This window comes from Gasterosteus aculeatus, chromosome 2, assembly GCF_964276395.1.
Source record: "Gasterosteus aculeatus chromosome 2, fGasAcu3.hap1.1, whole genome shotgun sequence".
Classification (NCBI taxonomy): Eukaryota; Metazoa; Chordata; class Actinopteri; order Perciformes; family Gasterosteidae; genus Gasterosteus; species Gasterosteus aculeatus.
Window position 1 is genome coordinate 18,553,964 of NC_135689.1, and position 27,124 is coordinate 18,581,087.

General features: G+C 45.2%; 3 protein-coding genes across 3 annotated transcripts in view; 2 read left to right on the top strand and 1 right to left on the bottom strand.

The window, feature by feature from the left end:
- The first annotated feature begins 15 nt into the window (after positions 1-15).
- Positions 16-5,679, top strand: LOC120828735 (uncharacterized). Its single transcript, XM_040192272.2, has 6 exons — positions 16-398; positions 1,025-1,197; positions 1,290-1,508; positions 3,119-3,279; positions 3,366-3,498; positions 4,590-5,679. The coding sequence occupies exons 1-6, from the start codon at positions 146-148 to the stop codon at positions 4,764-4,766; spliced, it is 1,116 nt and encodes a 371-aa protein (XP_040048206.2). The 5' UTR covers positions 16-145; the 3' UTR covers positions 4,767-5,679.
- A 676-nt stretch (positions 5,680-6,355) lies between these two features.
- Positions 6,356-27,124, top strand: part of klhdc8b (kelch domain containing 8B) — a 281,616-nt gene continuing 260,847 nt past the window's right edge. The window contains exon 1 of the mRNA XM_040192274.2: positions 6,356-6,691. The gene's annotated coding sequence lies outside the window, so the exon portion shown is untranslated. The remainder of the gene's footprint in view (positions 6,692-27,124) is intronic.
- Positions 23,447-25,375, bottom strand: LOC120828736 (zona pellucida sperm-binding protein 3). Its single transcript, XM_040192273.2, has 10 exons — positions 25,186-25,375; positions 24,928-25,094; positions 24,743-24,846; positions 24,576-24,664; positions 24,316-24,496; positions 24,128-24,233; positions 23,951-24,036; positions 23,778-23,869; positions 23,637-23,713; positions 23,447-23,563 (listed from the first exon to the last, which is right to left on the bottom strand). The coding sequence occupies exons 1-9, from the start codon at positions 25,250-25,252 to the stop codon at positions 23,649-23,651; spliced, it is 957 nt and encodes a 318-aa protein (XP_040048207.2). The 5' UTR covers positions 25,253-25,375; the 3' UTR covers positions 23,447-23,563; positions 23,637-23,648.

Below are 27,124 nucleotides of genomic sequence, written 5' to 3' on the forward strand. Positions count from 1 at the left end.
CCTCCTCGCGGACTGGTGCGCCACTAAACCACAGAAGAAGACGGTGGCTCGGAGGAACACGGAAGTAAACCCGTGAAGTTACAATGGCAGCTGAGCCGGTTCGGTGGCATGTCTGTTGAAATATGTACAAACCTCTAGCTCGTTGATGGAGGGGTTTGAGGACAGCGGCCGAGCAGCTGAAGAACATGACGGGACGGACAGCAGGAGCGGGACAGAGTCCCCGGGGACAGTCCCCCGCGGGCTCTGTCCCTCACGTCCCGGCCCGAGGAAGAAGCTGGTCCTGCACGTCGACCTCAACAACACCATCCTGGTGTCGGACACGGTGACGGGACAGGGCCCGGCGGCCGCCCTGGACTACTTCCTCTCAACGGTCACCTGGGGGAAGATGAGCAAACACGGTAAAGCGGACCCGTTGACGGTTAACGGTTAACGGGCACACGAGCACGTGACGTTAGTTTCTGCTGAGCCAGCGAGGTCGTTGTTCCGGTAAATATTCGCCCCCCAACCCCCCCCCCCCAAAATACAGACCGTGAGATAAAACGGAGATTTTAGAAATTTAGTTGAAATCAAACTCCTACCGAATGGCAGGTCACCGCCTTTATTTTAATGTGGGAGAATATTAAAGTGACGTATTTTTACTTTACGTTAAATGTACCGAGCTAACTTGCATGACCAGAATCTCACGTTACCGGTGACTTAATATCGCGATAACTACACGCCTAAATATGACCATTTATCATCCCTTCCGCTGATTCCATGACCTTAGCAATGTATCACTCCTGGGTGGAAGAAGTACTTGACAATTAAAAAGCACTGAATATTTTGTAACAGAAACATGAATTAAAGGAGAAATATGTGTCAATATCTGGTCAATTACATGAGGCAGCCTGACACAATTATACACAGAAAGCTGTGTATGATTGTGTCAGGCGGCCTAATGAAAGTCATCAAGGAAAGAAACGTAAGTTCATGTCCTATTCATGCATTCAGGCATATTGGATGACTGATCCCCTCTGTGACGCAGGGAGGTGGGAGTGGCTGAGCGACTCCACGTCCCTGCTGCCACCTTGTGACGACGCGGTGAGCTACTACTCTCACTTTGGACGGACGCCGGGTTTCACCTCCGCTGCGGGGAAACGTTTCCGCGGGGTTCTGGATGAGCATCTGCATCTGTTCCGCTGGCCCGCGGGCACCAAGGCAAGGATCGCACATGAGGAGGCCAGATTAGATATATGTATAAAGTTGAACAACTTCTCTTTGCTACTGACCGCTGACTTTGCTCCCTGCAGGCCGACCGGGAGCTGTCCGTCAAAGGCGAGGATGGACAACTGTACCACTGGATCCTCCCCTCTTTCTTCCAGCTGCTCAAAGACCTGGCGAAGGAAGGGAGGGAGTTTGCCGTTGTCTTCCGTACGTTTGGAAGCGACCTGCCTCGTGTGCTGAGTGCTGTATCCAGAGCGCTGAATGAAGGGGCTCATCCGCTGTTCCCCGATCTGCCCGATCTCAAGGTAGAAGTGAAATCGCTCTTATTTATTCTAAAGCCAGGAGTTTTAAGTGAGGGATGAGTTTGTGCTCAATGTCTTTTTTCTTTCAAGGGGACAGTTTAAATTCCAACAACATACTTGGGTCTAGCGCATGATAAACTGGTAAAATGTCAGGTGTACGTCCACATTATCGATCAGGATCACACGTACGGCCTCAGTGGACTCCTAAGCAACACTTAAGGGGTCGTTGTTGTGTCGTTCTACCTGCGCTATACTTTAAGCATCGTCACCTCTTTACCTCCCCTCAGGCAGCACTTTGCGATGGGGAGCTGTAGCTGTTCTCTATGTTCAAGTCAGTAGACTCCTTTGGACAAAGGTGACGTAGATTAGCTCGGACCGGTCCACTTCATTCCAGTCGAACGGGTGAAGTACAGACTTGTTTTTATCGTTTTTTTAAGGAAATGTCAATAACACCAGCACGGATGTGTTCTGCAGTGAATGTGTGTGGGACGGGGGAACCACCGTCGTGGCCCTCTTTGCCTTTTTAACACGGACCGTCCTTAGAAAGAAGACGCTCCCTCTCTCGGGGGCCTTCGTAGCTCGCTTGTTAGCCCGCCGGAGTGGAACACATCGACTTTGTGCGGCGAGCGGAATGAACGCACGCCGGGAGGCGGAGGAGATGTCAGCAAATGAAGCTGTCAGGCAAAGTGAGCTGTCTGGCGGAGAGCGCAGAGTAGATCACATTGCACCGCCTATCGCATCGTGCTGTTCATGTGTTGCTTTGGACGAGGGGACGGTTGATGTTTCACAACTCAATATCGTTGGTGATACTGTTCTTTACCCTTTGATGGTACAGTGTTCACCATTTGGGGTGTATATTGGCAGATATTAAATATAATAATAATAAACTGTACTTTGATTTGTGTAAAAACACCCAAAACTATGAACAGCTGTTTTTATTTTATTTTCCTTCAATTCATATTCACTCCGGCAGTCTGTCTTTTACCACAGAGTCTGCCATCTGGCATCGGCATTGTAGAAAGCCTCTCTCTCCGTGTGTGTGATCAGACCTTCCCTCTGCTCCGTGGACGTATCTGGGCATGTGGCCTTCACTCCACGATGCATCTGTATGGCGCTTAGAGCTGATAACCCACCATGTGTGAGCCTAGCGTTCCGCCTCAGGTCAACTCTGTTCTGTTACACACCACGCGATGTGTACAAGACGGAATATTCCCACTATTTGCTCCACCTGCTCTCTCGCTGCCGTCTGCTCTGTGGTTGTGCTGTTGGCCGCGTTGGCTTACGGCATGTCGACAGGCAAAACAAAGGCCTGCCGTGTTCGATGCAGACGGTAACCTAGATGTGTATAACCATGATGTTATAGGTGAGTTTTTAACAACTGGACCACTTAACGCAAACATTTGTTTTTTTTCACCACAGTGATCAAGTTTTAGCCGTGCGGTTTGATCTACGCTCTTTGTTCTAAAGCCACGGAAGGCCAGAGTTTTACTTTGTGTCGCTTTTATGTGTGAGAAAGCTGATCTCACTATTCCTGCAGGTGGAGCCTGGCGGAGAGCATCCGCTCTTAGAGCCGTTCCCTCTCTGACTGCCTCTTCTTGTCACTCCCGGCTCAGTTAAATGTGAATATGACTCCAGGGAAGATCCGCTGCCACAAGAAGGGAGCCGTCCTGAGCCGCGGCGAGGAGCGCCGGTCCACTCGCGACGGAGAACGGGGCCTGTACCAGTACTTGAGCTCAGTCCAGGGCGTGGGGGGCTTCCAGGACCACTTTGAATGGTATGCGCAGCACTCACTCAAACCGGGTGGGATGGGGGTTTTGTGGCGTCCGTGCGTAAACTTGCTGTGACTTTCTTCTCCTTCAGGTGGGCCAGTAATACCTTCTCCATCCGGGGGGGGAAGCCGCTGTGGGTGGACCCCTTCGACCAACATGTCGAGCACATCTTCATCGACGACAACATCCGACAGAACGACGAGGATACCATCGTGCATCCCAAGGTACCGTCGCGACGCAGTACATCCACACATCTGCCTCACTCCGGTCTCCAGCACGTCATGAATGGACTCCAAACAGATAACGAGTGCTATTCTCATTCAGCCAAGTCTCTTTATCCGCTGTGTAAATGATTCAGTGTTTTAATAAGATCCATGTAAATACGTCTTAGTAACGCGGCTGCATCTGTTTCTCCTGTTCTGAGAGCAGAGTCTCAGCACTCTGTTACGTAACCAGGAGAGAATCCCAGAGAAACCATCACAGCGATCTGGTCAATCCGTTAGACTGTTTCTTCTCATCTCCAGCGTTTTTTAAAGGAATCCCATCTGTCAGTGGGCAAACTGCCTGCTGTGTGCTCTCACAGCAGGCAGCGAGAGCACACGGTGCTCACTCATCAGAAACCGCAGGTGAACGCAGCTCGGCTCTGCCTCACAAATGACTGACCATATGGTTCCTCTCGTCTCTGCAGAGCAAACGCGATCGGATCAACCGTCGTATATTACATTACTTTCACGATGAGTGATAATCTAGTGGAGATGAAAAGAGCTGTCAAGGATATTTATGCAATCTACTCACTTTATATCGGCTTATCATCTTGTCCTTTTGCTCCAGTTGATGAAGTTCAGAATGTCTCTTTATTCATTCAGCTATTAAGTAATAATAATAACATTACTTGTGGCTTCATTGCATTCTCAGTAAACCATGACTTAGTTCTATTCAAGGAACCTGAACCAGAACCTTCAGCCATCATTACTTTAATTGGTGTCCTCTGTGAAAACCATTGCGTGAATGGACAATTAAGAGTTGTTCCTTTTTGGGACTTTACAGTCCTTGCAGTTTGCCCGTGAGGAATCCACATCACTTTCTTTTAGGCGTTTTAATCAAAATTGTAAGTCCTTTTTTTCACTGAGACCTTTTCACCCTTTGGAACCCGTCAGTGTGTTGTAACAAACGTCATCTCCCGACATGCACTCGCTGTAATGTTTGTTTTTTAGGCAGGTATATTTCCATCAATTGTCTTTTGACAGACGTGGTCTACAAAGCTAACCTGACTTCCCCTCCCCGCTCCTTTTTGTTCTGTGTGTGTGTTCCCCAGGTGTTCTTGGACCCAGGTGGCGCTGAGACGCGCACAGCCAGCACCTCTGAGCTCTATGACATCACGCTGGTCCAGACCGACCTCCTGCAGGCCATTTCTCAGCCAAGCTACTTCACTCAGCGCGTCCACATCTGTCTGGAAAACTATGAGAGAAACCTCCAGCAGGGGGCAACCTAGAGCACAACTCTCCCCCGTGTCCGTCTGTCCGCACGACATGACCCACCACATCACAAGCCCGGCACCGGTGGAGGATGCAGACACAGGAGACTGTTGGTCTGAGATGTGTGTCGGGTGAAAGCCCTTTAAGCCTTGTGTTACTTGGCCGGCCGCTAGAATCCACCAGTTCATTTAGTTTACTGCTCCTCGTCGCTTTGCTGTAGCTTTTCCCTTTTTAGATGATTCTTACTTCCAATGTTGGCCCTCGCCTGCATTGTCTCTCTTCCGCCTGGAACGGACAGATAAAACTTGAAGACTTCTCGTTGACTTAGAAAGTACCAGATTACTGTAATTACTGTAACAATTGTGACGGCATGCATCAGAAAAGACTTATAATCTCAGTGATTTATATATTTTGATATTAATAACAACTCTCCATATAGATCCATAACTCTTGTTTCCTGACACAATCTGGTGTAATATACCAGATGCATTAGTCTGGGCAGTTCATATCGTGTGTGTGTGTGTGTGTGTGTGTGTGTGTATATATATTTATAAATATATATAAATTGGTGTGCGCAGTGATATCTATAGAAATATGGGGCTGAACGTGGGTTTTGGAAGTGCTATTTGCAAGTAGCACGTTAACGGTGCAGCGTTATTTAAGACCTCATTAGTGATCCTGTGTGTTCTAAAGAAGCAATGCAGTTTGCAGAGGTTTTCACTTTGTATGGAAGGACAACAATTTGTTAAGTCTTGAGGAGCTTTGCAACAAGCTTCTCCTAAGCAATGTTAACGTACTTTGGTACTGTGCAATGAAGACTTCTATATACCACATTATTCTGATGCTGCCACGCAAATGATTCACATTTTATTTTTCTAATAGTAAATGTTTTTAGTCGCTGTTGAATAAATTGCTGTGTTTATCATTGAATTGTTTGGTGTTTTTTTTTGTGTGTGTACATTTTAAAAATGTGTTATTCTCTTACTAATGTTTCAAAGAAAATATCCAAGACAAAGATGCATTAGCTCCCTGATTTAAAAGCGAAAGCGCTGCTTCTGTCCTGGAGCGTCTGTACTTGGTCGCACACATTGAGGTCCGTCCTGATGATCCAACATTTACTGGTTTGCCTGCAAAGCAGAAAAACGATTGCTTTAGTTCTGTTCCGCGCTCTGATCTGTCAGTGGTTAATATTTACAGCAATACCACAGAGTTGCATGTTTTCCTGATCGTGGAGCCCCACACCTTCATCACAGCGCTCATCTTTGCCGGTTACAGCTGGAATTACTGCTGCAGTCCATCAGCTTCTGCCCAGCTGCTCCTCCACGTGAAACATGGTTCCTCCTTTATTTTTATTACGAAGAATTAAACTGCAATATACATTTATTACACTTGATGCATTTGGATAGCACCTTTCCTACAAGACAAAAGTCCTTTATTATGAAAAGTAAAGTAAAAAATAAATACCATTAAAAAAGACATTAACATCACTATTAAAAGCCACTTTGTGTCTTTAAAGCGACAATATGTGGATCCCTCAGACCACATGAGGGCAGCAGCGGCGCTCCGAGGACCCCCTCACCTCCCAGAGGCACCATCCTCCCCCCTCAGGTGAGCGCGGACTCACCTGAAGCCCCCCAGCTGTCTCCAAGCAGCGCACATCGATGCAGAGGGTGTTTGGCGGAGGGGACGAGCTGCGACGGACCGCGACTGCAGACATGCGCGCGCGCGCCCGAGTGAGTGAGTGAGTGAGGGGGGCACGAGGGGGGGAGAGCACCGTGGAGCCAGCTGTTTGGAGCACGGAGGTTGTTGGTTTCGTGGGATTCCGTCGCTGAACGGGGAGCAGCAGCCGTGTTTCTGCCGCGCGGCGTCCTCCGCGGACGCGCCGTGTCCCACAGCTCACGCGCAGCCGCGCCTGACCCCCGAGGCACCGGGCAGGAGACCGGTAAGGACCGCCGTCACCAAACTTTCCTCCTCTCCTGCCGACTTGTTCCAAAATAGAAATAAATAAATCGGGTTTACGCGCCCGTTGGAGGACTTTGGATGCGGGAGCTTCACCTGCGCGCGCGCGCCGCTGATGGACATCAGCTCTGTCTGAACAGGTGTGAGTCGTAAGTTTAATGACGGCATTGTCGCGAGAAAATGGTGGCCGGGGATCAAGCACAGCAACGATCGTCACAAAAAGAGTTTATATTGTGAGGCGACGCTCTTTGGAATGGCGATATATATAATCAATAAGTGACGCTGAACATGTTAAGTATTCGCGCCGCGCCACGATGCCACGAGCCTTTAGAGTTTGAGGTCGCGGGGTCACATCCATCCAGCTGTTTGGTGAGATGCGTCTTATTCGAGACGAGCCAGGTGCGCTTGGCCAACATCTGGATGCAGCTGTGAAACCACCGCTGGTAGATTGCCTCGGAGTCTTTATTGGGGCTTTGGAGCAACTTCAACTTTCCGCTTTACCCCCCCCCCCCTCTCTGCTGCCATACTGTGCCCACCCGACCTGCGAACGGTTTCTCCCACCTTGGTATGAGTTCATCTGCCTGATCAGGACCCCCGCTGACGTGCAGCATGTGGTCCTGTCTCGTCGGATCCGGCGCAGCGGTGCGCGCAGCCGTTACCGTGCGGCACAAAGCGGGGGCTCCCCGGGAAGGCTGCTTGCGCCTCGCTGCCGCCGTCGGGGCAGAAGCAGTAGGGGGGGGGGGGCAGATGGACTGTCTGAGGGTCGAAATGATTAATATCTGAGATTAGCTGCCGATTCTGGCACAATGGCTTGTTCGAAGTGCACGGTGTTATATGTTGCGCTATTTCTTGTTTCTTGTTCTTCTGAGTTTGTATCCTTTTGGCTGAATGCACTTATTGTAAGTCGCTTTGGATAAAAGCGTCACCTAAATGACATGTAATGTAATAGGTGAGGTAAGTGGAGCAAATTGATTTGCTTCACCCAGTTACGTTTTTAGGAAATACTTTTGTTCTTGTGCCCTTTGGTGTTGCGCGTGCGATTTTAGCCCATTGCAGTTACATTTATCCCAAAGGTCAAACCTCAGGTCAGAGCGCACGTGTCCCTGAAGCCATGTCCGGCTTCACATGGCAAACGAAGAAATGACTGCTTTTCACATCTGTCCAGCCCGTTGCGTCTCTTTTCTCTGCTTTCTATCAAATTCACCACATCTTGTGTTCATTTCATTGTGATCCGGTTAACCTGGTCATCCCTAACTGACCTATTATGTGTTATTAGTTAGCTGTTTGTGATCTTGGAATTGAGGCCTGTCCTCCAGTTGAATGAGCAGCGATTTGTGCTGCATGGCCACATCGCCTGAGAGCAGCGGATGGCAGCCCGGGGCCTCATCTATTAACCATGAGTACATGCACAGTTTAGTGCACAAGCCGTGCTCAGCCTATGTGGCCCCACGTTGGTTTAGGGAATCCGCTCATTATATTTATTCTAATCGATATGCCATAATGAACTATTGCATTTTGGTACCACTGACCAATTTGTGTTTTGCCGTAATTGAAGAGCCGTTTATGATCTACGGATCACACCAAAGAGGTCCTGAGCCCCATAGGGCTCCTCTCATTACTCGTGCTATGCTGACAGAACGCACTGCAATATGTATATATAACCCACATTGTCGTGAGACAGGACGTGCATGACGGCCTCCTATGAAGTCTTTTGCCCTGGTGCATGCTGGGAGACTGCTAAGCCTACAAAGAGACGTATTTTGAGTCCTTCCTCAAAGTTAGCATCGTACTGGTTCCCTCGACAGAACGCCAATTGGATTTCTCGAGATGGGACATCGTGCACACACCACCCTTTTCTAAAAGGGCCAAATAATCTTCAATATGGAAAGTAATCATGTTTTTGTTTTTTTCCAGTCAATTAAAGAAAGAATTCAGCCTGCCTACTACATCGTACACGATGTCAGACATTTCCTGCGGTGTCGCTATGGTGATCAGCTCAGAAACCGAAACAGAGAAAAGTACCTGGTACTAAATGAGTACGGATGAGACGAACCACGCTAACGGGGCATAACCGTACGTCTACTTAAAGAGATGTGATAAGACCTGTACAGGCATAATACAGAGGAGGTGAGATTCATCTGTCCAAAATTGTAAAAGTGCAACTACAACATTGTTCTATGCATACTTTGATTAATGAGAGCCACAAACTCTGCTCCACAGAGTTGGTGTGTGCGTTTAGTACAAATTGTCTATGATGTGATTGACGTGGTGTGTGTGGGACAGTGCAACACACCCACACACACACTACAAACATCAACCCGGGTGGATGAGCGTGGAATTGAGCCATTATGCCCATCAGAGGATTAAGTGTGATGATTACATGCAGCCTCCCAACACAGGGCACAGAGGAGATATGCGAGTGAGGTGGAGGGAGATGGACAAAGGAATTAACAGGTGGTGTATAGAGACCAAATAACAATTACGCGGCCGAAGACGGCAGAAAACCGAGACAGGGTTGTTTAGTTGAACTAGTTTGACATTTTGCCGGAGTTAGAGGAAGCTTACAGGTGTTTGATACCACTCGTGTGTGTATGCTAAAGATGAGGCTCCTGCCAGCAGTTGCTCAGTTTAGGATACACACAGCAGGTAAAACGCTGACCCCCCCGGCCCCTCAAGCTAACCCATTGCATCCATTCAATGTCATTTTCATGGATAAATTCCAAAAGCATAGCTCAGTTCTTACCTCTTAGTAGTCCATTTGGAACAAAAAGCCCGTATTAGCTCACTGAGCCAATTGGTTAGCCCGCGGGGCAGAAATGCTAGCAGCTTAGCTCGCCAGCAGTAGGGCTCTCTATGCCTCTCTATGCTAAGCTAAACTTAATATCTGCTGGGTTTAGGTTAATATCTAAAGCACAGACATGATTGTGATACCAATCTTCTCATTGAACTCTCGCCGAGACAGCCAATGATTCAAACAGCTTGTTGCAGAGTTTGGGATTATCTCAAGTGCACATAGCAGCTCGGGCAAACAGGTTTGTGTGTTATGGTTGTGTGTGTGTGTGTTGTTGGGGCTGGTGGGATTAGAGAGCCGGCGGAGGACAGTTGGAGTCCTGGGAAGCGTGTTGTCATGCACAAGTTTTATGTCCCATTCACATGTTGGGAACAATTGGTCCTCTTGGATTAAGGCCAATCCCAAATTGGTCCTCTTGGCATGAGCCCAGTGGTGTGTTTGGAATGAAGAGCCCGAGTGCACATCCAGGCTCATGGCTTGTTGCAGCTCAATGCAGCAAATGTATGTTTTACATTCACTCCAACGCATTAATAAATAAATACATACATTTTATTTGATATGACGTGCAAGTTATTTTAAAATATATATTTTTTCTATGAAAAACATTCTTCACTTGGGCCACTTTGAAATGTCACTGCAGGAAAAGTGCGGGTTGCTTAAGGGCACTAAATGATGGCTGGATTCAGTTTATTTCCGATGGTTTCCGGGCCGTACTGGGCAGCGGGGCTCGCTCTCTCTCTCGGCTGAGTGTTAATTGTATTAGTTACACTTTTGCCTTTTATGCTCAGGCATTTCTAAAAAACGGCTTTGGAAAAGAAGTTTCTTTTTCTTTTCCGGCAAAAAAGTTCATCATACCGCTCAACTCAACTCAACTCCGCCGCTCACTTGGTCAGAGATCCGGATGTGCTGCGCTGCAAGCAAGAGATGAAGGCAGACGTGTTTCATTTCAGACCTCATCAGCTGAGGACATTCACAAGGCTCCGCACAGATTCCCATGGAGCCATAAAAGGTTTTATACTATTTTTGAAGTGAATTGGTGGCCGTCTGGTCCATTCCAGTAAATGTGATGTCTCAGATCACCTCCAGGCGGGCGTTTGAATTTCTTCAATTTCACACAAATATCTAATAGAAGACATAGAGACATTTTGGACGTACATGGATGTAAATTGCTACATGACTTGTTGGCGAAGGAATACCACTTTAAACAGGATGGAAATCTTTGGAGTTCCCCTCCTCCCCTGGCCTGACTACACCCGTAATTCATTTTCAACCCCACCCATACACCTGCAAAAGCTTTGCACTCCTGTGATTCTGTCACGTTGCCAAAATGTGGATTCATAATAATAGATATAATAAAGATTTACTTCCAGGTTGATACGTTGTCGAGACTAGGATGACAATAGAATCTTTTTTTTTTTTCTTGAGAAAAAAGTCAGTTGAAATTAGTTTGATTACATGCCCATTAATTGCTGCACATACTTCAAAGCAAGGGTGGGAGTTTTGATGAACTAATTACTGTAATGGCTTAGAGGTTTAGTAGAAACACAGCTGACTATGTGCCATGATGCCTTCTGATTGGAGGGAAACAAACGGCTGTGACTGCTGCCACATGGAGCAGTGGGTGTTACTTTGGCATCAGCTCACGGACGCTGATTGCTCTTTGATCGCTTGGTGTGATCGCTTCGATACGTGCTGGAGAGGCGTGGTGAGACGTTGCCACACAGGCAGAACTTTATGGCGACGATAGAACACCATTTTTCAATTGATGATGATGATGCAACACGATCTGACCAACCAGAGGGAGGGGAGGGAGACACCTGCCCCCGAGGACTTGCGTGCACACGGACGGCCCAGTCTGACATGTGACGAAGGCAAATGAAAGGAGGGGAAATGCCACATCCTGCTCAGGCTTTGATGTTGACAGTATTACCATCCACGAACAATCCACACGGTTACATAAACTCACTTAAACCCGGGTCTGGATGAGCGGCCGATGGTAGCAAATATTAATCTGGTGGCAGCAGGAAAGGGTGGAGATAAAAGAGAACAGCGCTGCCGTTAAAATGTGTTTTCTAACCAATATGTGAATAATTTATAAGAACATAATTTAAATTGCAAGCCTCAATGAATTCATGCACAGCACATCCAAAACGTTCCTAATTAGCAGTGTGGCTTTTTACTCTGCAGTTTTTAAGAAAAATCTTTAAAACAATTGATTCGGAGCCTCTGAAAATAGGGGATGACTGTGGAACAGTAGCCGTGATTCCTAAACTGTCCATGAGGTGTTTTTGTTATATCCATGGAATTGAACCTTAAAGTCTAAACTTCAATCAATTTTAACTTAAGAAGTCAGTATTTGGTTGGAGTTGCGTAGAGGCCACATTTGTTTTTTTGTCACCGGCCAAATACTTATGACCCAGACTGTAATTATAAATGTATATATAAATACACAATACCCTCAATAATATTTATTGATGCAGTGACAACATCTCCTTCAAACAATTCCAGCATTTTAGGCCACGTTGGAGACGCTGTTGATTCAAATCTAAATCCGACAGAAGGATTTGACCTGTTTGTCACGTGGTGGCTGGTGGAAAATGTTCTCAGTAGGGTAATTGAATAAATTACATCCCAGCTTGATTTAATGCAAAACAATCAAGGTATCAAAACATTTAAATATTTCATATTTATTCCAACATGAAAAAAAGCTGTAAATAACACTTTGACAATCTTATTTTTGTCACCCTCACTGTCAATTCTGTATAAAATAATATATATATATATCAAATAATAATCAATATGGTATAATGTGTATAGTATATATATGTCAGTTGTCTCGTCTGCCTGAATGGCGATAAAATTCGTCCGCTTGCATGTCCCACATTTCTTTAATTAATCAGCAATCGGCTAAAGTGCTTCTTCCCGCCTCCTGCAGTTAATCTAGAGATGCCACCAGCGCAGCTAGACGTGCATAAAGACAGGACGTGTGCAAGACAAGTGGGGACGTGCAGCAAAAGCATGTATTTTTTCCAGAAATCATATTTTTAAAAATATAAATGTATACGTACATTCCATATCACAAAAACACAAGAATCTGCATTTTTAAAATAATTTTATATTCTTATTTTGTTTCTTTTTTTTGGGCTCGACGAGGGGCGCTTCAGGCCCTCTGTTGACCCGTCGCCGCTTTGTCAAATTCAAGTTTCATCACTTTCCTGAACACTCAGTCGGTGTAGTCTGTGTTTCCTCGGCCGCACTCTCTACCGCTCTCTACTCGTCATAATGATTCCTCTTTGAGACTCGATTAGCAGCTGCTGAGGTCCTGCTCCTTCTCACTCGTTGGTCGCCATGGAGGGACTGATTGGCGGGACCCTGGCGGTCTGATTATGGAGGATGAGGGAAAAAGAAAAGCACGGAAACAAGTACAAAACAGCCTTAAAAGTGAATTTGACAAAGTAAGAGCCTACAAAAATGAATGAATGAACAAAAGTTTGGTCTCCTCCCCGGCGCGTCTGTTCCAAAGCGCTGGTAAGCACCACAGCGAGGCTCGACCTTAGCGCTCAGCAGACAGCAGCCAATCGGAGGCAGAGTAGGGGCGGGTCTTCCCATAAGGCGTACGGAGCAGCTGGGAGGGATCAGGAACTTATGTACACGCAGTCAGTAGTTCAACCCAGCCTTCTGTTCCAGCCTTCGCAAATAAAACCCCTGCACACGCAGACGACACTGGAACACCGAGGAGACGTCACTTCAGAGGCGGGTCACAGGGACAACGGTCAGCATTAACATGCGTGGGCCACTGCAGCCAGAGAGCTTGTAGAGGCCAGTCTTTAATGACCGTACAGACATGCGTAGACTTCCAACAATCACACAATATATATACATCTTAAGTCAGTAGCTTAACATTTGAGTTGAGTATTTGGATCAGCATACGTCTCCTTATGTCCTTTGAGCTCTCGCTCCTTTTCTTAAGGAAGTGAGCATAGCTGGTATCAATGCAATCTAAGCTTGTCTGTGTAACACACACCGTGCACTTTTTTGCACAGATTGTGCTTTTACTGCCACCGCACACACAAGTCAACATGAGTGTGCCGGCCCGATATATTCTCACATTTCTGTACCACTCCTTAGTCCAGTCATTCCTCAGCTCTTCTTATTTTGGTCTCAGCGTTCCCCCTCCCTGGCTTTCCCCCTTGTTTATTCTCTCTCTCTGCCATCATTTCCTCCCCTTCCCTCCCTCTGCGGCTCCTTCTCTTAATTCGGCCTCACATCCTATCGGTTTAAGGAAGAAGGCAGCATCTGCTGGGAAACTGCTGTGCTGGGTGGGGGATTTAGCTGAACGGCACAGCAAGTCCCCCATGCCCTGTTGTGGCTCTCGTTGCAGATAATGGAGAGGGAGGGAGGCGGGGGGGGGGGGGGGGGGGGGGGGGCTGTGGACTGGGCCAGATCAACAGATATGGACAGTGCAACAGCGGGGAATGAGAGACAACAACTGCTTAGAGTCAAGGGAGGGCGGACGGGGGAGAGGATTTAGGAACGGGGGAGAAAAGACACGGTGTGATGAGCTCCAGCTCTGCTGTGCCCCCCCCCTCCCCCCAATCCCCCCCCCCGCTGGTAAAGCCTCGTAATGTTTCCGAGTCACCATTACCCTGTACACACTCCACCACGTGCAGACCTACACCACTGACTCCTGGCCCATCATTTAAAAACAACCACACAGGTATTTATTATTTCTTTTGAACTTATGAGGAGTCCAACAAGCAAAGTGGGAAATGTTCTGAGCAAATAGTTAATAAATAGTTAATAACTTTGATGTTCTCTACGTGTGCACACACTTAGTGTAAGGTGCGTTGCTGTCAGTTCTACTTCCTAATAAAGTGGTTGAGATATCCTTGGTGTTTTAGAATTGTCACCCCGTTCCCACAATTATTTTGGAAGACATGCTGCCGTGCACCCAATAGAAATGGTGGCAATGCAGCGTGCACGCTCCCAATAAAGCCAAATTATATCCGGAGCTTTTTTAGCACGCCGTGTTCTTGCACATGAGAGACAACTGCCGCAGAGAGAGAAAAATAAATCAGATAGCAGCAGGAGGCAATTACGACATAAATGCGTGCGCTCCAAGGGACTTTGTAATGGGGCTGGTCGTGCCAGACGGGTGGGGGGGGGGTAGGGTGGTCACGCGAAAGCACTTTGGTTCTGTACACGTCCCATCGGTGGCGACAGCAGAGAGGGCGCCAAACAACAGAGATTGGATCAAATAAAGCTCTTTCGCGCTGGTCGGTCCGTGCCTGCTCTTTTGAGTTCTTCTGAGACGTGTCAGTCAAAAAGAGAGAGACTATTTGCTCGGTTTGAGGCCGCTGCCTTGAGACCTCAGTTTGAATAAGACCACAAGAGCTTAATTCCTCACATAACTTAGTGTTTTAACGAGCTGTAACAGGCAAGTGGGCGGTTGATTTTTTTGTGGCTATAATGACAACTGTCACCAGCAGAGTCACTGAGCTGCAGCTAATGAACGTTTAGTCTGCGAGTCGGCACAACAAGAGAAGAATAAACTCTTGGCTCTGGGCCTTTTAATTATGGTCTCTGCTGACTGTACTTTTACGCTTGGACAAATCTGTTTTAGAACTTTTTTCTAACACAACATGTCATGTTTTTTATATGAAAAAATAAGCAACACAAAGCTCACAGGTGGCTTTAGAATTTTCCAACATAAATTAGATAGAGCTGGGAAACGGTTGTAGGATTCTTCAGCTCAGTATTTCATATCGTCACTGGGTAATTGTTTTTCCTGATGTTAAACTACTTTTTAACACTAAAAATGGCAAAAAAAACAAATGGACACTTTATCTTAAATTATGTTTAAATGATGTTTATCAAGTCATTTTCATCAAGTTTTGTAAATCAAGCAGATAAATATACAGCAAAACAAGAACAGCTTGACCAGCTTAAAGGTCAAGTGGCTCGAGGCAGTTGTTGCCGCTGCAGTAGCGTTAATTATGATTCAACGGCCATTGCAAGTTAGATTTATTGGCTAAATTCACAAACCTTTAACTGCTTGAGATTAACAACTCAAACGAGGACAATTTAATTGGCTCAATACATGACTACTGCAGTGGCAAAATGATTTAACTGTATCATAACAGCATCTTTAGCACCTTTTTGCTGTTATGACGTGATGCCGACCTGATGCAACTAATCAAGGGCCTCGTAGTTGCATCAACATTAACACCTGGACTGGCAGTGAGGTGTCCAACAGCGTCGTATTTAAGAGCAGAAAGGTTTTCCAGCAACTATCAAGATCTTTCTTGCTCTGCTCTCGTACACGTCCAGACCCCGTCTCTTTGTTATTCTGACATCCCGTGCAAGATCTCATCGCCATTCTCCCCTACTTGTTTCGTGCCTGTTTGCAACTTGTTTCCAGGCAACCCTTCCCAGACGAAGGGAAACATCCCTCAGTGGCAGCTCCTGAGTGTGCTGCTATGTCTCCGTTCATGTATATAGCAGCTTCTCGTGTCCCCTCGTCTTCTCCCTTTTCCTCCCCCCACCGGCCCAAACAGTTTTCATCTTTATTATCTACTTCTTTGTTTATCTTTATTAGCAATCTGAGCCCCTTCATGTGTTCGCTCGGCCGCTCAGTGGAGCTGCTCGTCGCTGCACTTTCACTTTGCACTTTTTCATTCCAGAATGATGCTCCTCAGGACAGTACGCTGCTTTGGTCTCAGAAAACTTCCCATGCGATTTGAGCTGTTGGCTTTTCCCTCCTCTCTGCAGGAAGGTGCATCACTCAATATCACTCTGGGAGGAGACCGCTACAATGAATTAAATAACAAAAGCCTGCCCGGCATTGTGAGCAATTTTAAGTGTTATTAATGATGTGAATAGTATTCATTCATTCCTATTCCTATCCATTCTACACATTAGTTCTCTCATTTTTGAGAGTTTTTTAACTCATGGCTTTTTACATTTTTCCCCGGAGAGCAATTAGGGGTTAGGTGTCTTGCTCAGGGACACTTTAGCATGGGACATGGAGCAGCCGGGGCTCGAATCTTGCGGTTCCTGGTGCACCCTCTCTACCTAATTAATCTGCTTTGTCTCCGCTGTCTCAACGCTCAATGTTACTGGTTAGCAAATGGAATAAACATCCAAGTCTCTAAGCTGCGTCCTCACATCAAATGGTTGGGATTATTCTTACACCACAGCCCGTAACTTTTCTCCATTTTGCAAGATGACAGCAACAGGACATTTTAGAAGCGCCCCCTATTGGAGCCTATCATCGCTAGAAACCCCATTCTCATAATTTATTTAATTCTCAAAACATTTAGAATTGGTTATAATTCATGATTTAAGCAATAACTCGCTGTGGGCCGTGGAATGGAGTGTCGTGGTAAAGGGGACGATAACTCTTTTAGCTATGATGTAATCACAATATACCACTGTCTGAGTTATTCCATTTCACATACTTTATTGATGAAAGGCAATGCTCACAATAGAATAGGCCCTCCTGGGCTGGCTGCACATGGTTGCTATGTAATGGTGGTTGCTATGGAACATACACAAAGCACATCCTGCACAGCCCTGAATCCCCACCCCCAGTGCGTCACAGAACGATGCCGCTGGTTTATTAAAGGACACATTAATATTGAAAGTAAATTGGACTAATTTGGACATTGCACATCTTTTAATGAAGTAGATTAGATCACAACTTTTCTTCAAATATGAACACAACAAATGCACAAACAAAAGAGGAAGGCAAAGAAAGGAAGACTCCTTCCTTTTATAGTTGGCATATTGTAGGACATCATTTCTCTATGAATGGGATACATTTGCTTGAACACATTTGACTGACTGACTCACCCAATCCCTCTCGGAGTTGGAGAACACTACTAAATAAAAGTCACTTGTACTAAATGATTTCCTGTGACATAAGTACCATTGAGAACAACTGGCTGCAGTATATTTATCTCAGTTGTAATACTCAGTGGTACATGAGCACAATTGGACCGTTGCAGTCCCCTGAGGCTGGTGCCTCTGGGTATTAATTCAAACATCAATCAGACCAATCTGTGGTGGGGAAAAGGTCATGTGGTTAGTGCAGGTTATTGCTGGAGAGTGTTCAGCGTTGATAGTGATGGATGAAACTGATGGTGGATACACAGCGCTGATGGGCAAACTGACAGCTGGTATGGGTTGGCGTCGGGGTTGAAAGGCGTGGAGTTCGATGTGGGTCACTGAGTCAAGGGAGTGTGGGTTGATGGGTGTGTAATGCTAATGGTTGCGGCAAGTTGAAAACTGTAGAACTCTAAACGATGCTTTCAGGCACGATTCCGCTGCCGTAATACAATAGGAAATACACGTTTGATTTCATTTGAGTTTCTAGTTTTTCTAGCGGCTATTATCCATCCGCTGTCACGGGGCCGGGAGAAACAGAAAGTAAAAGCCGAACAAAGAGGATTACATCCGGAAGATAGATTAAATGTTACGCATTGAGGTGAAAGCAACATAACACTAACGGTCACGACACTCGGGATGCCCCCCCCCCCCCCCCCCTCCCCCCACGCCCGGGATGATGTCATCGAGGCTGTCTCCGTGGTGATGGGTGGCGGAGCGTTGGATTGGACAGTTAACCTCAGGGGCATCCGCGCCAAGTGGGCCTGCTGTTCCCCTTAGTGGTGCTGATGGGGAAGGAGCAGCGCTCTCATTTACTCCACATACTTCCCAGGTGAACACATATTTGTTCGCTCTCATGTGCCTCGTGGGCCGTGACCCCCCCCCCGCCCCTCTACTTTGTGCTCCTCGCCGATGCTCTCCTGTGTTTCTTCCTTCATGTGTTCTTTTTATGCAGTCACATCTTTCAGTTGCTGTTTCCTTTGAACTCCTTTTGTTCGATCTTCCTTCATCTTTTTCTGTCATGCAAATTGCAACTACTTTGCATTTGGTGTTCTCTCTGCGTCCCCTTTCTCTGCTCTCACTATGCTCTTCTTGTTCTGTCATAGTATGACTCAGCTAAATGTGTGCATGTGTCTCCATACAATCCGCCGTTTGCCCTTGACTGTATTGAAATTCATAACCGTGAGTTTACAGTCAGTGTTTCCAGTATTGAATCGTCTAGTCTAGAGGTGACTCGAGCTTTATGAGGAATAGGATGACTGAGCCAGAACCCATTGACATTTCAATATAATCACTGTTCATGTTGGCTGGTAAAGGATGACACACTGCCAGCTCTTTTCTTCCGTCATTCATGCCTAGTTTTATAAGTGGATAAAATCATTGGTCGAAGCCATTTGCTGTTTCAGGAACCTATACACATAGGATAGACCATGTACATACACATAGGATAGACCATGTACATACACATAGGATAGACCATGTACATACACATAGGATAGACCATGTACATACACATAGGATAGATAGTAGGTTAGTTCACTACCCACTTATTGCTTCAGAAAAGCATTTATCGCCATTCTGCCTGAGCCAGATCAGAACTGGAGGTATTATTCCATCAGCGCACTATTGAAACACAGTGAAAGAGTATTTTGTTTTCCTAAAGCAAAGGAATTAGCTGCAGCGGCGATCCTAAAGAATGCAGCCGTCTATCTGACCGCACTAGCTGGTCTAACTAGTTGGGATCCAATTCAACACTTCAGAGGGTATTGTCAGCTCGACACGAATGTTTCCCAACTCAGCCCCGCTGGAAATAATCTCTAAATTTATTAAAAGCCTTTAATGCGGTGGGCATTTTTGTTTTGTTTCCACTGGAAAATGCTGGATTCAGCTGCATGGGCAGGAGCTGCTACACGGCACTCATCACCTTGTAGATGGCAGTGCATTGTCCTAGGTTGACAGCTCTACACATCCAACTGTGCTTGCATACTGAGATGTGCATTAGCTGTATCATGCCTTTAGTTCTCTAGGCAGCGAAAAGAAAATGTGGCGCGAGTCGAATGAAGCTGAGCAGAGCTAGACGTCTTAATCCTGTTGGTGAAAATGACTGTCAGCGTAACAGTAAAGGCCCATTGCCTGGAGCTTGTGGGTAATTACAATAATTCAACTCATTTTGTGAGACGCCCGCACCACAGTTGCAGCAGTTGTTAGGATTAAGTTAACTGCAGAAGATAGGTGGGACTTCTTGATGTCTCCGCAAACAAATGAATACACATGGGCTGTGAACTAAATAAAATGTGCATCGAAGAAACACTACACGGCATCGCTGCTGAGCTGCTTTGAGGCGTCAAGCTGTCGGTCCAGCACTGTGGTCCAAAATGAAATATCCCCCTAAGTTATTAGAAGGATTGCTGAGAAGTTTTGCACGTTCATGGTCTCTAGAAGACGGAGCCTGGTGACTGTTTTTCTCAGCACCACCCTGAGGTTCAGTGGTTGACAACGGTTCCTCTCAGGAAAACATGTAGAAACTTGTATGATCCCAAAAGGCTTTCTCCAGCACCACCTTCGGTTCGACGTTCTACTTTGATTAAGTACTTTCCTGTATGACTGAACATCTGCAAAGGTAATGACGAGCTTCTCTTCAGTGCTAAGTTGGGGAAACGTTAGCGTGCTAACCCGCTAGCTAAGATGGTCCGTGCAGCCTCAGAGAGACGCTCGTGGCTTTAGACTCTTGATTGATTGATATGTTTGTTCACTCCTGATGAGGAGTAGAGCTTTAATTCCTTTTTAAAATGTCTCAAAGCTCCCTCTGGCTTGAATGAAGTTGTGTTTTTTGGGCTTGTAATAGATTTGATTATGTACTTATTTATAAAGCCGACATTCCCTTTTTTTTCTGGCTGAGCTGAAACACAAAGGTTTATGTAGAGTTGATATTTACGCCCGAGCATCGTCTTCAAGGAGGAGATCTAATTATCCAGGGGTTTCCGACATCATTAAAGTTAGCTCCTGCCTTGTTGGCGTGGTTTCTATGATCACAAGACGAGCTGTGCAAGGCAAAGTACAAAGTATTTATTTATATTATCAAGGTTACGCTCCCTTGCCGTGGTTGCATGACTGTATTCAGGTTGACAATTGAAGAAAGTGGTGGCAATTTGATTGCTACTGAAACTACCTCTTATTATTGCAATGAAACATTTAGCATCTTGTTCACACGGTTTGCAAAATGCTTTAACAGACTGTCACTCACACAAGTTACAGCATGAAAGTGTAGTTCAGAAAACAATGTAATTGCTGTCAAGCAAGTACATGAAATACAGAGTTTTACAGAGATTAAAACATTGATTACAGAGATTACAGATTGTAAATTTGTAATTTTAGGAGGGGTTTCAACATATATATAGATGTGTTATTCGCCTTCACCACCAACGCCTTCATTCTGGACTCTGTTGCTGCTGCTGCTGTTGGTTCCGCTACTATTGCTGTGCACTCACATTCTTTGCAAAATGCAGGCTGAATGACGTATGGAGTAGACCCCAGACACTGACATAGGTATGTCTACAGAAAATAGACCATGCTATGCAGATGTAGATGCTCCCCAGTGCCGGAAAAGGCGTGAGGGAGGTCTTTCTAGAGAGCCTGCTGTAGAGCTAGAGATGGATGGTGTTTATGGGTATGTGTAACTACTATGATGGCACGGTAACAAAGATTTCTAAAGACAAGTTAGGAGGGAGTGTTGGTGAAACAGTTGATGATGAGGTTGTTGTGGGGGGTCGGCATGGGTGTACGTCTGTAAAAGATTGGCAGCAGTTTCGGTCAATTGTCTACAGATAATTGAACAAATTGAACAACCAGGCTTTCTAGAATCTGTATACTCTGTTCAGTGGTATAGTGCAACAGGGCCTAAAATACACAGTTTAATATATGGTTCCCCCTCGTGTTCTTTGTTCAGTGGTGGTAGGCAACTTAACCAGTAAGGAATTACAATTTGAATGAGAGAGAACTAGGATTGTGTGATCTACAAACATTGGAAAAAGGCTTTTTGATACATAAGACTTAAAAACGTACTGTTCTTGTTTTAAACATTTTTAGCAATTTGTGTGTAGTTTTAAAGAAATCATATTTAATCTGCTATACCAACAAATGATTAAGATTAGAAATGTTTGAGGATAATTCCAGTCAATATATTATAGTAATGTGTGGAGATACCTTTATCAATAAGGTGAAGTAAAGCCATACAAGTTTAATGATTTGTACGATTTCTATGTGCAATATAATGCTTCCTTGTAAAATAGGCAAAATAGATATGTCTGTAGTTGTTAAAACATGCATTTTCCACTTTACACAAGTTGCTTTGGCAATTTTTAAATCCTGTGGTACAACACCTGTTTTCAAAGACATGTGAAGAGGTGAGTCAGTGGCTCCAATATTAATTGTTTCACCTGTTTGACAAGAAATGCGGAAATTTTGTCATGGCCAGTTAAAGGTGTTTTTAGATCGTCAAATATAGCCCCCGTTTCCTGAATATCAGCGGGTTCAAAGTAAGAGATACTGGTGACATTTGTTGAAATAAAATCCAATGGATTACCATGACAGGCAGGAAAGTTGTAAGCTGTTTCAAGACCAACAATTTTTAGCTATATCAAATGGATTGTCAAAAGACTTTTGAAGGGTTTGGGCTTTGCTCCAAAAATGGCTGTGGTCTGTGGACCACCACCTGTGGGTGTTTTCTATTCATCCCTATAAAACAGAGACCAGGCAAAACACACCTCTAAGCCTAATGTGTGGACAGCTCTGTGGAAAATATTACTTTGATAAAGTGAAGCAAAACACCTCTAGTGGCTTTATTACAGGCGTCAAGGCATGCAGTGCAATCCTCAGCTTGACACTGATCTGAGATCTACGGTTTGCAAGTTCAGCCGCTCTTTTTAATCAGAGGCTATTGAATCAGTAGCCCCAGCTGGAGAAGACTGTCCGCTCCCATAGCCACTCGGAAGTCAAAACGTGTAGTGTAAAATGACTGAAGTTTGACTTTCAAACCCCCCCCCCTTCAAAGGCGAAAAGAATGTCTAGTCAAACAGGATGGCTGCTGGATGTATTAGTCACAGAAAACTGGAATAAATTCATAGCTTTGTTGAAAACTGCAAAGGTTAGGAGCATGTATGATTGATAGGATTCTGGGGGGGTTGGTGTTAAGAATATCATTGTATTCGGAGTAAATGTGCAGTTTGTTAGCTTTTCCCCGTCCGGCTCAGAGGACCGGTTGGTGGGCAAGGGGAGCTAATCGGACAAACGAGTAGTCGCGGTAATGCAAAACAAATCAATATCAAAAACGAGCCTCTCATCTGTCAGAAACGAGTGAACCAACACAACTATTCCATATACTCTTACTTTGATTGCATTCAAAAGCAACCCTGGGTGACTCCAATCGAATGGGTCTGTTAGTAAGCAAGGATTGCTAATGCTAATTAACATTAGCATGATCTTTTAACAGGTGACATACTGGCACTGCCATGGCGATTGACCGGTCAGTCGTGATCGACCTATTGGGATCTCCTGGTTTAGGGCATTTTCAAACCAATAAGTTGATTGTAGCCAGTTGTGATTGAGTCAAATGTGCTGCATTATTATATTTCTGATGAGTACAGAATTCTCGTATTCGCCAAATCAAAGACATTGTTGCCTGATCCAGCCAGAGAGTTTGGTTCACATCAACTGGGCATAGGGTTGACATGCTAAAGCAGACGCAAGTCAAGACTGGATGGCCATTTAAATAGAATTTTACACTATTAGAAAATACTCGCTAAAAACAAAAAGATCATTTAGTGGAGACACAGTAGTGTATCAAGACATGGCAGTCGCATCGCTTATTTTACCAGTACAGGCACAAAAAAAAAAAAAAAAAAAAAAAAGAAAGTTATTTGGTGTTGAAAATTTCTATGAGCAAAGCACTGTTTTATCAAGTGCTAATTAAGACTGACATGTCACTAAACATGTCATTTGTGGACAAGCTACAATTACAAAAACTGCCTTGAATGAACCATTGAAGACAATTACACAAGCTTATTATGAGAGCTTACATCTTTAATGAGTCATTACAATCAGAAGTCCAATGGCAATCAAGCTTTTAGAAGCTTAAAACCACCTAATAAAAATTGTAATTGAAGGTTCGACAATTCAATCCTGTTGGAGAACACGAGAAGATTAGGTTGTTGTAAAGTATAAACATTTAGCATTATAAAATAATAAAAGTTACCCTTAGAAAAATTCAAGAAGTCTCATCAGTAATGGTAAGTGGACCAAGGACTGCTTTCTGTGCCACTCCACGAGTCCCTGTGAAAACACCAGTCAAGTTCACATCCAAACTAGACAAGTTAAAGCAGTAGAAGTCAACTACCTGATTCTATGTTCCTGGTCCTCCTGGACTTGCAGTCAGAGTCACAGCAGTCACAGAGAGTGCTGTACGCATAGTTGTCCAGCAGCTCCCAGCTGAGTTCATGATTGAGAAGAGGCAGACAATTATTCACAATCATAGAAGTCAGACTACTCAAATGGTTAAGACATTGTTACCCATGCTCTTTGACATAGTGGCAGGCCTTCTTGGTGCTGTCAAGACCGTTGGGGTCCCAAGCCACAATTTTACAGTGGATGAACACCTGTTATGTAGGACAGCGGTTGTGAGGCAGAGTTTGCTTCCAGTTGTGACAATAAAGCCCTGAAACGAAAACCTGCCCAATTTGGAGTTACCTCTTGACCAAGACCAAACCTAAAGGCCTGAAGGGATAGTTGAAGCTCTGAGGACTTCTGCCTCGGTTCAAATTTAGAGCCAGACATCCTGCTGTCCACAAGACATCTGGAAGTAGAGAAAATAAAGTGAGGTTTCGCATTCAAGTTCTGGACGCCATGAAAAGAATAATCGGGTGAAACACGATTACCCCTTATTGGCGATTATCGGGTACACTGGGCTTTCAGGCTGCAGCTCCGGTGTGGTCGCCGCTACGCATTCCTCGAGAAGCAGAAGCAGGGGCTGATGGGTTTTCTGTGACACGCTGGCCATGATCGGGATAAAGGAGCCCAGAGCGAAGGTAGTGGACTCAGCGGGGCCTGAGAAGTCATCTACAGCAGTAAAGAGTCATTATGTTACACATCATGTTAAGAGCCGCCATATTACAGGAAGGTCTTACTTTAAACCCACCATTCATCAGGACAATGTGGAACACTAGATGTCCCACACCGTGTGTACTAAACACAGGGTCATAAATCATGGGGTACCAGTCTTTAGGCCTGCAACAAAAAAAGAAAACCAATAAAGCCACTGCTGCCATTTGACTAAACAGTCGATGTGGTAGAATTAACACCCACCTTGCAAATGCACAGACAACAGGATGAGTGAAGGCCAGAGATTGAGAGTCAGAAGAAGAACCGTAGGTCAGGTCATTGCTGTACATCAAGTAATCACCAGTTACCTTAAAGAGAGACTAATGTCAATGAACCGCAAGAAACAGACTCATGGTTTGAAGGGTTATATTAAAGAAGGTTCTACGCACAAGTCTCCTGAAGTTACAGTCATTGAAATCCACTCTAAAAACAGCCTGTGTGGCAGAGAAGCTGGTGGGGAAGCAGCTTCCCAGACGGAAGAGCGAGAGATCAGCCTGGGATCTGCCCTCCGTCCACACCACCGTCACAGTGTCAGGGCTGCAGTCCAGCTTCATGTCTGGAAAGGGGAAAAACACAAGGAACTCAAACTCGTTCTTTCTAAGGAATCAAATCACGTGCCTTCATCCGCCATTTTGTTACATCATTACCTGCATAGACCAACATGGCAGCAGCCAGGCTCAAAACCACTGCTCGTTGCCAAAAGAAAGCCATCATGACTGGATGCTTGCTCCTGGCACTGTTAGGGTTTTTATTCCTTGTCACCGGGGAACATTGATCAAGAAAACCACTTTCACCTGGTGTGTGTCAACAGTCTCAGGTGCAGAGGCCATCGGACTGATTGCAGCTCATTACACAGACTTCACTTCACACTTCACTTAGATGGAGCTTGATCAGCTTCACGTGAGCAGGTTTTGTGGAAAGATTTTCTCTTTATGCGTAACAAGATCTTTAAATGTTTCATAGTGCAACGTAACCAAACAACCTGAAACTACTTACCACCATCTATAACAACCAACAACTGACACAACAACGTGAGCATCAACAGACTGACTGACTGACTCTCATCCCACCGGTCACTCCCTTCACACTCCACATGCACATACACTTGTCACTTTCCTGTGTCACTTTCTTTTCACTGGTGCAAACATTTTTTTAACTTTTATCCCTTTATACATAAACATATTTTATTTTATTCATCTTGCACTACGTCATCTTATCTGTCTTGTTGACCATTGTCTAACTGTCTGCTGCTATGCACCAATCGCCAAGTCAAATTCCGTGTATGTCTGACATATTTTGGTAATAAATGTTTCCTGATTCCTGGGGGGTATTGCAGAAAAGCAGAATAAAGAAAATCAGGATACGTGAAATATGGCGCGGCTTAAAAGTTCTCTATAAGCGTTGTCAAATAACTTTCTACAATTAATGTTCATACAGAACAAACTGGACAGAAAAGATCCTGGCAACAGGTCAAGGTAAAATATAAAAACATGTTGCTGTAGGCTGGCAAGTGCCATAACAGTTTGCAAATGGTGTAGAAATTACCTACAATATGCCTGCTCACATATTTGATCCAAGCTGATTTTAGCAGTTAAGAAGAAGACTCATTTGTCTGGCACTGGGGGGGGGGCACCAGGCTTCACCCCAGCGGAGGAATGGGCCCTTGTTTTAAACCAAGGCAGGCCTGTGATGGAACGGATTCAAGGTGGGACAGCTACTGACTTTCCATCTGCAGAAACTGCCCTCTTCATACATGGTACATTTCACTGCACATCAAACACAATCACCCATTTGTATGGAATATGTGGACAGTCTTGTGAAAATCCCCTTTGATGTGAACACATTCTTCTGTGGCCAGGGAAGGTAATATAGATGTGTGCCAAACACACACTTCTGACAGTACAGCAAATCGTGCCTTTATTTACCGTTTCGGCATATAAAAACATGCCGCTTGCAAAAAAGCGCCGTGCCATACAGAGCATCTGTGTGATGGTGAGATGGCTACGCGTTGGTCTGATTTGTCCCCCAACATCCTCTCATGTCTGAAAGCACGTCTCAATATCAGTGCCTTTTCATCCAAAATGTGGTTCAGTAATGGGCATTATGGTGCAGGAAGACAGACAGGTGAATGGTACTTTATACACTGCTCAAAAAAATAAAGGGAACACTTAAGCAACACATCCTGAATGAATGAAATAGTGTTATTAAATATTGAAGTGGAAAAACACACTACAGGCGGGTCCAACTTTGATGTGATGTCCTTAAAACAAGTCAAAATGAGGCTCAGTAGTGTGTGTGGCCTCCACGTGCCTGTATGACCTCCTTACAATGCCTGGGCATGCTCCTGATGAGGTGGCGGATGGTCTCCTGAGGGACGAGTTGGCGGGACTAAAGCTTCTGCCAACTCGTCGACAGTCTGTGGTGCTACGTGGCCGAGGCCAATCGACCTTTTGTCTCCTAAACGACGGGAGAGTGGTCAGCGCAGCCGACTTCCACTAACAAGGGAGTATTTAACTAGAGGTTGAATGAAGTGTTTGCATCGCCTCGCAGGACAAAGACAAAGGAGTCTTTTTTTTGAGCATTTTA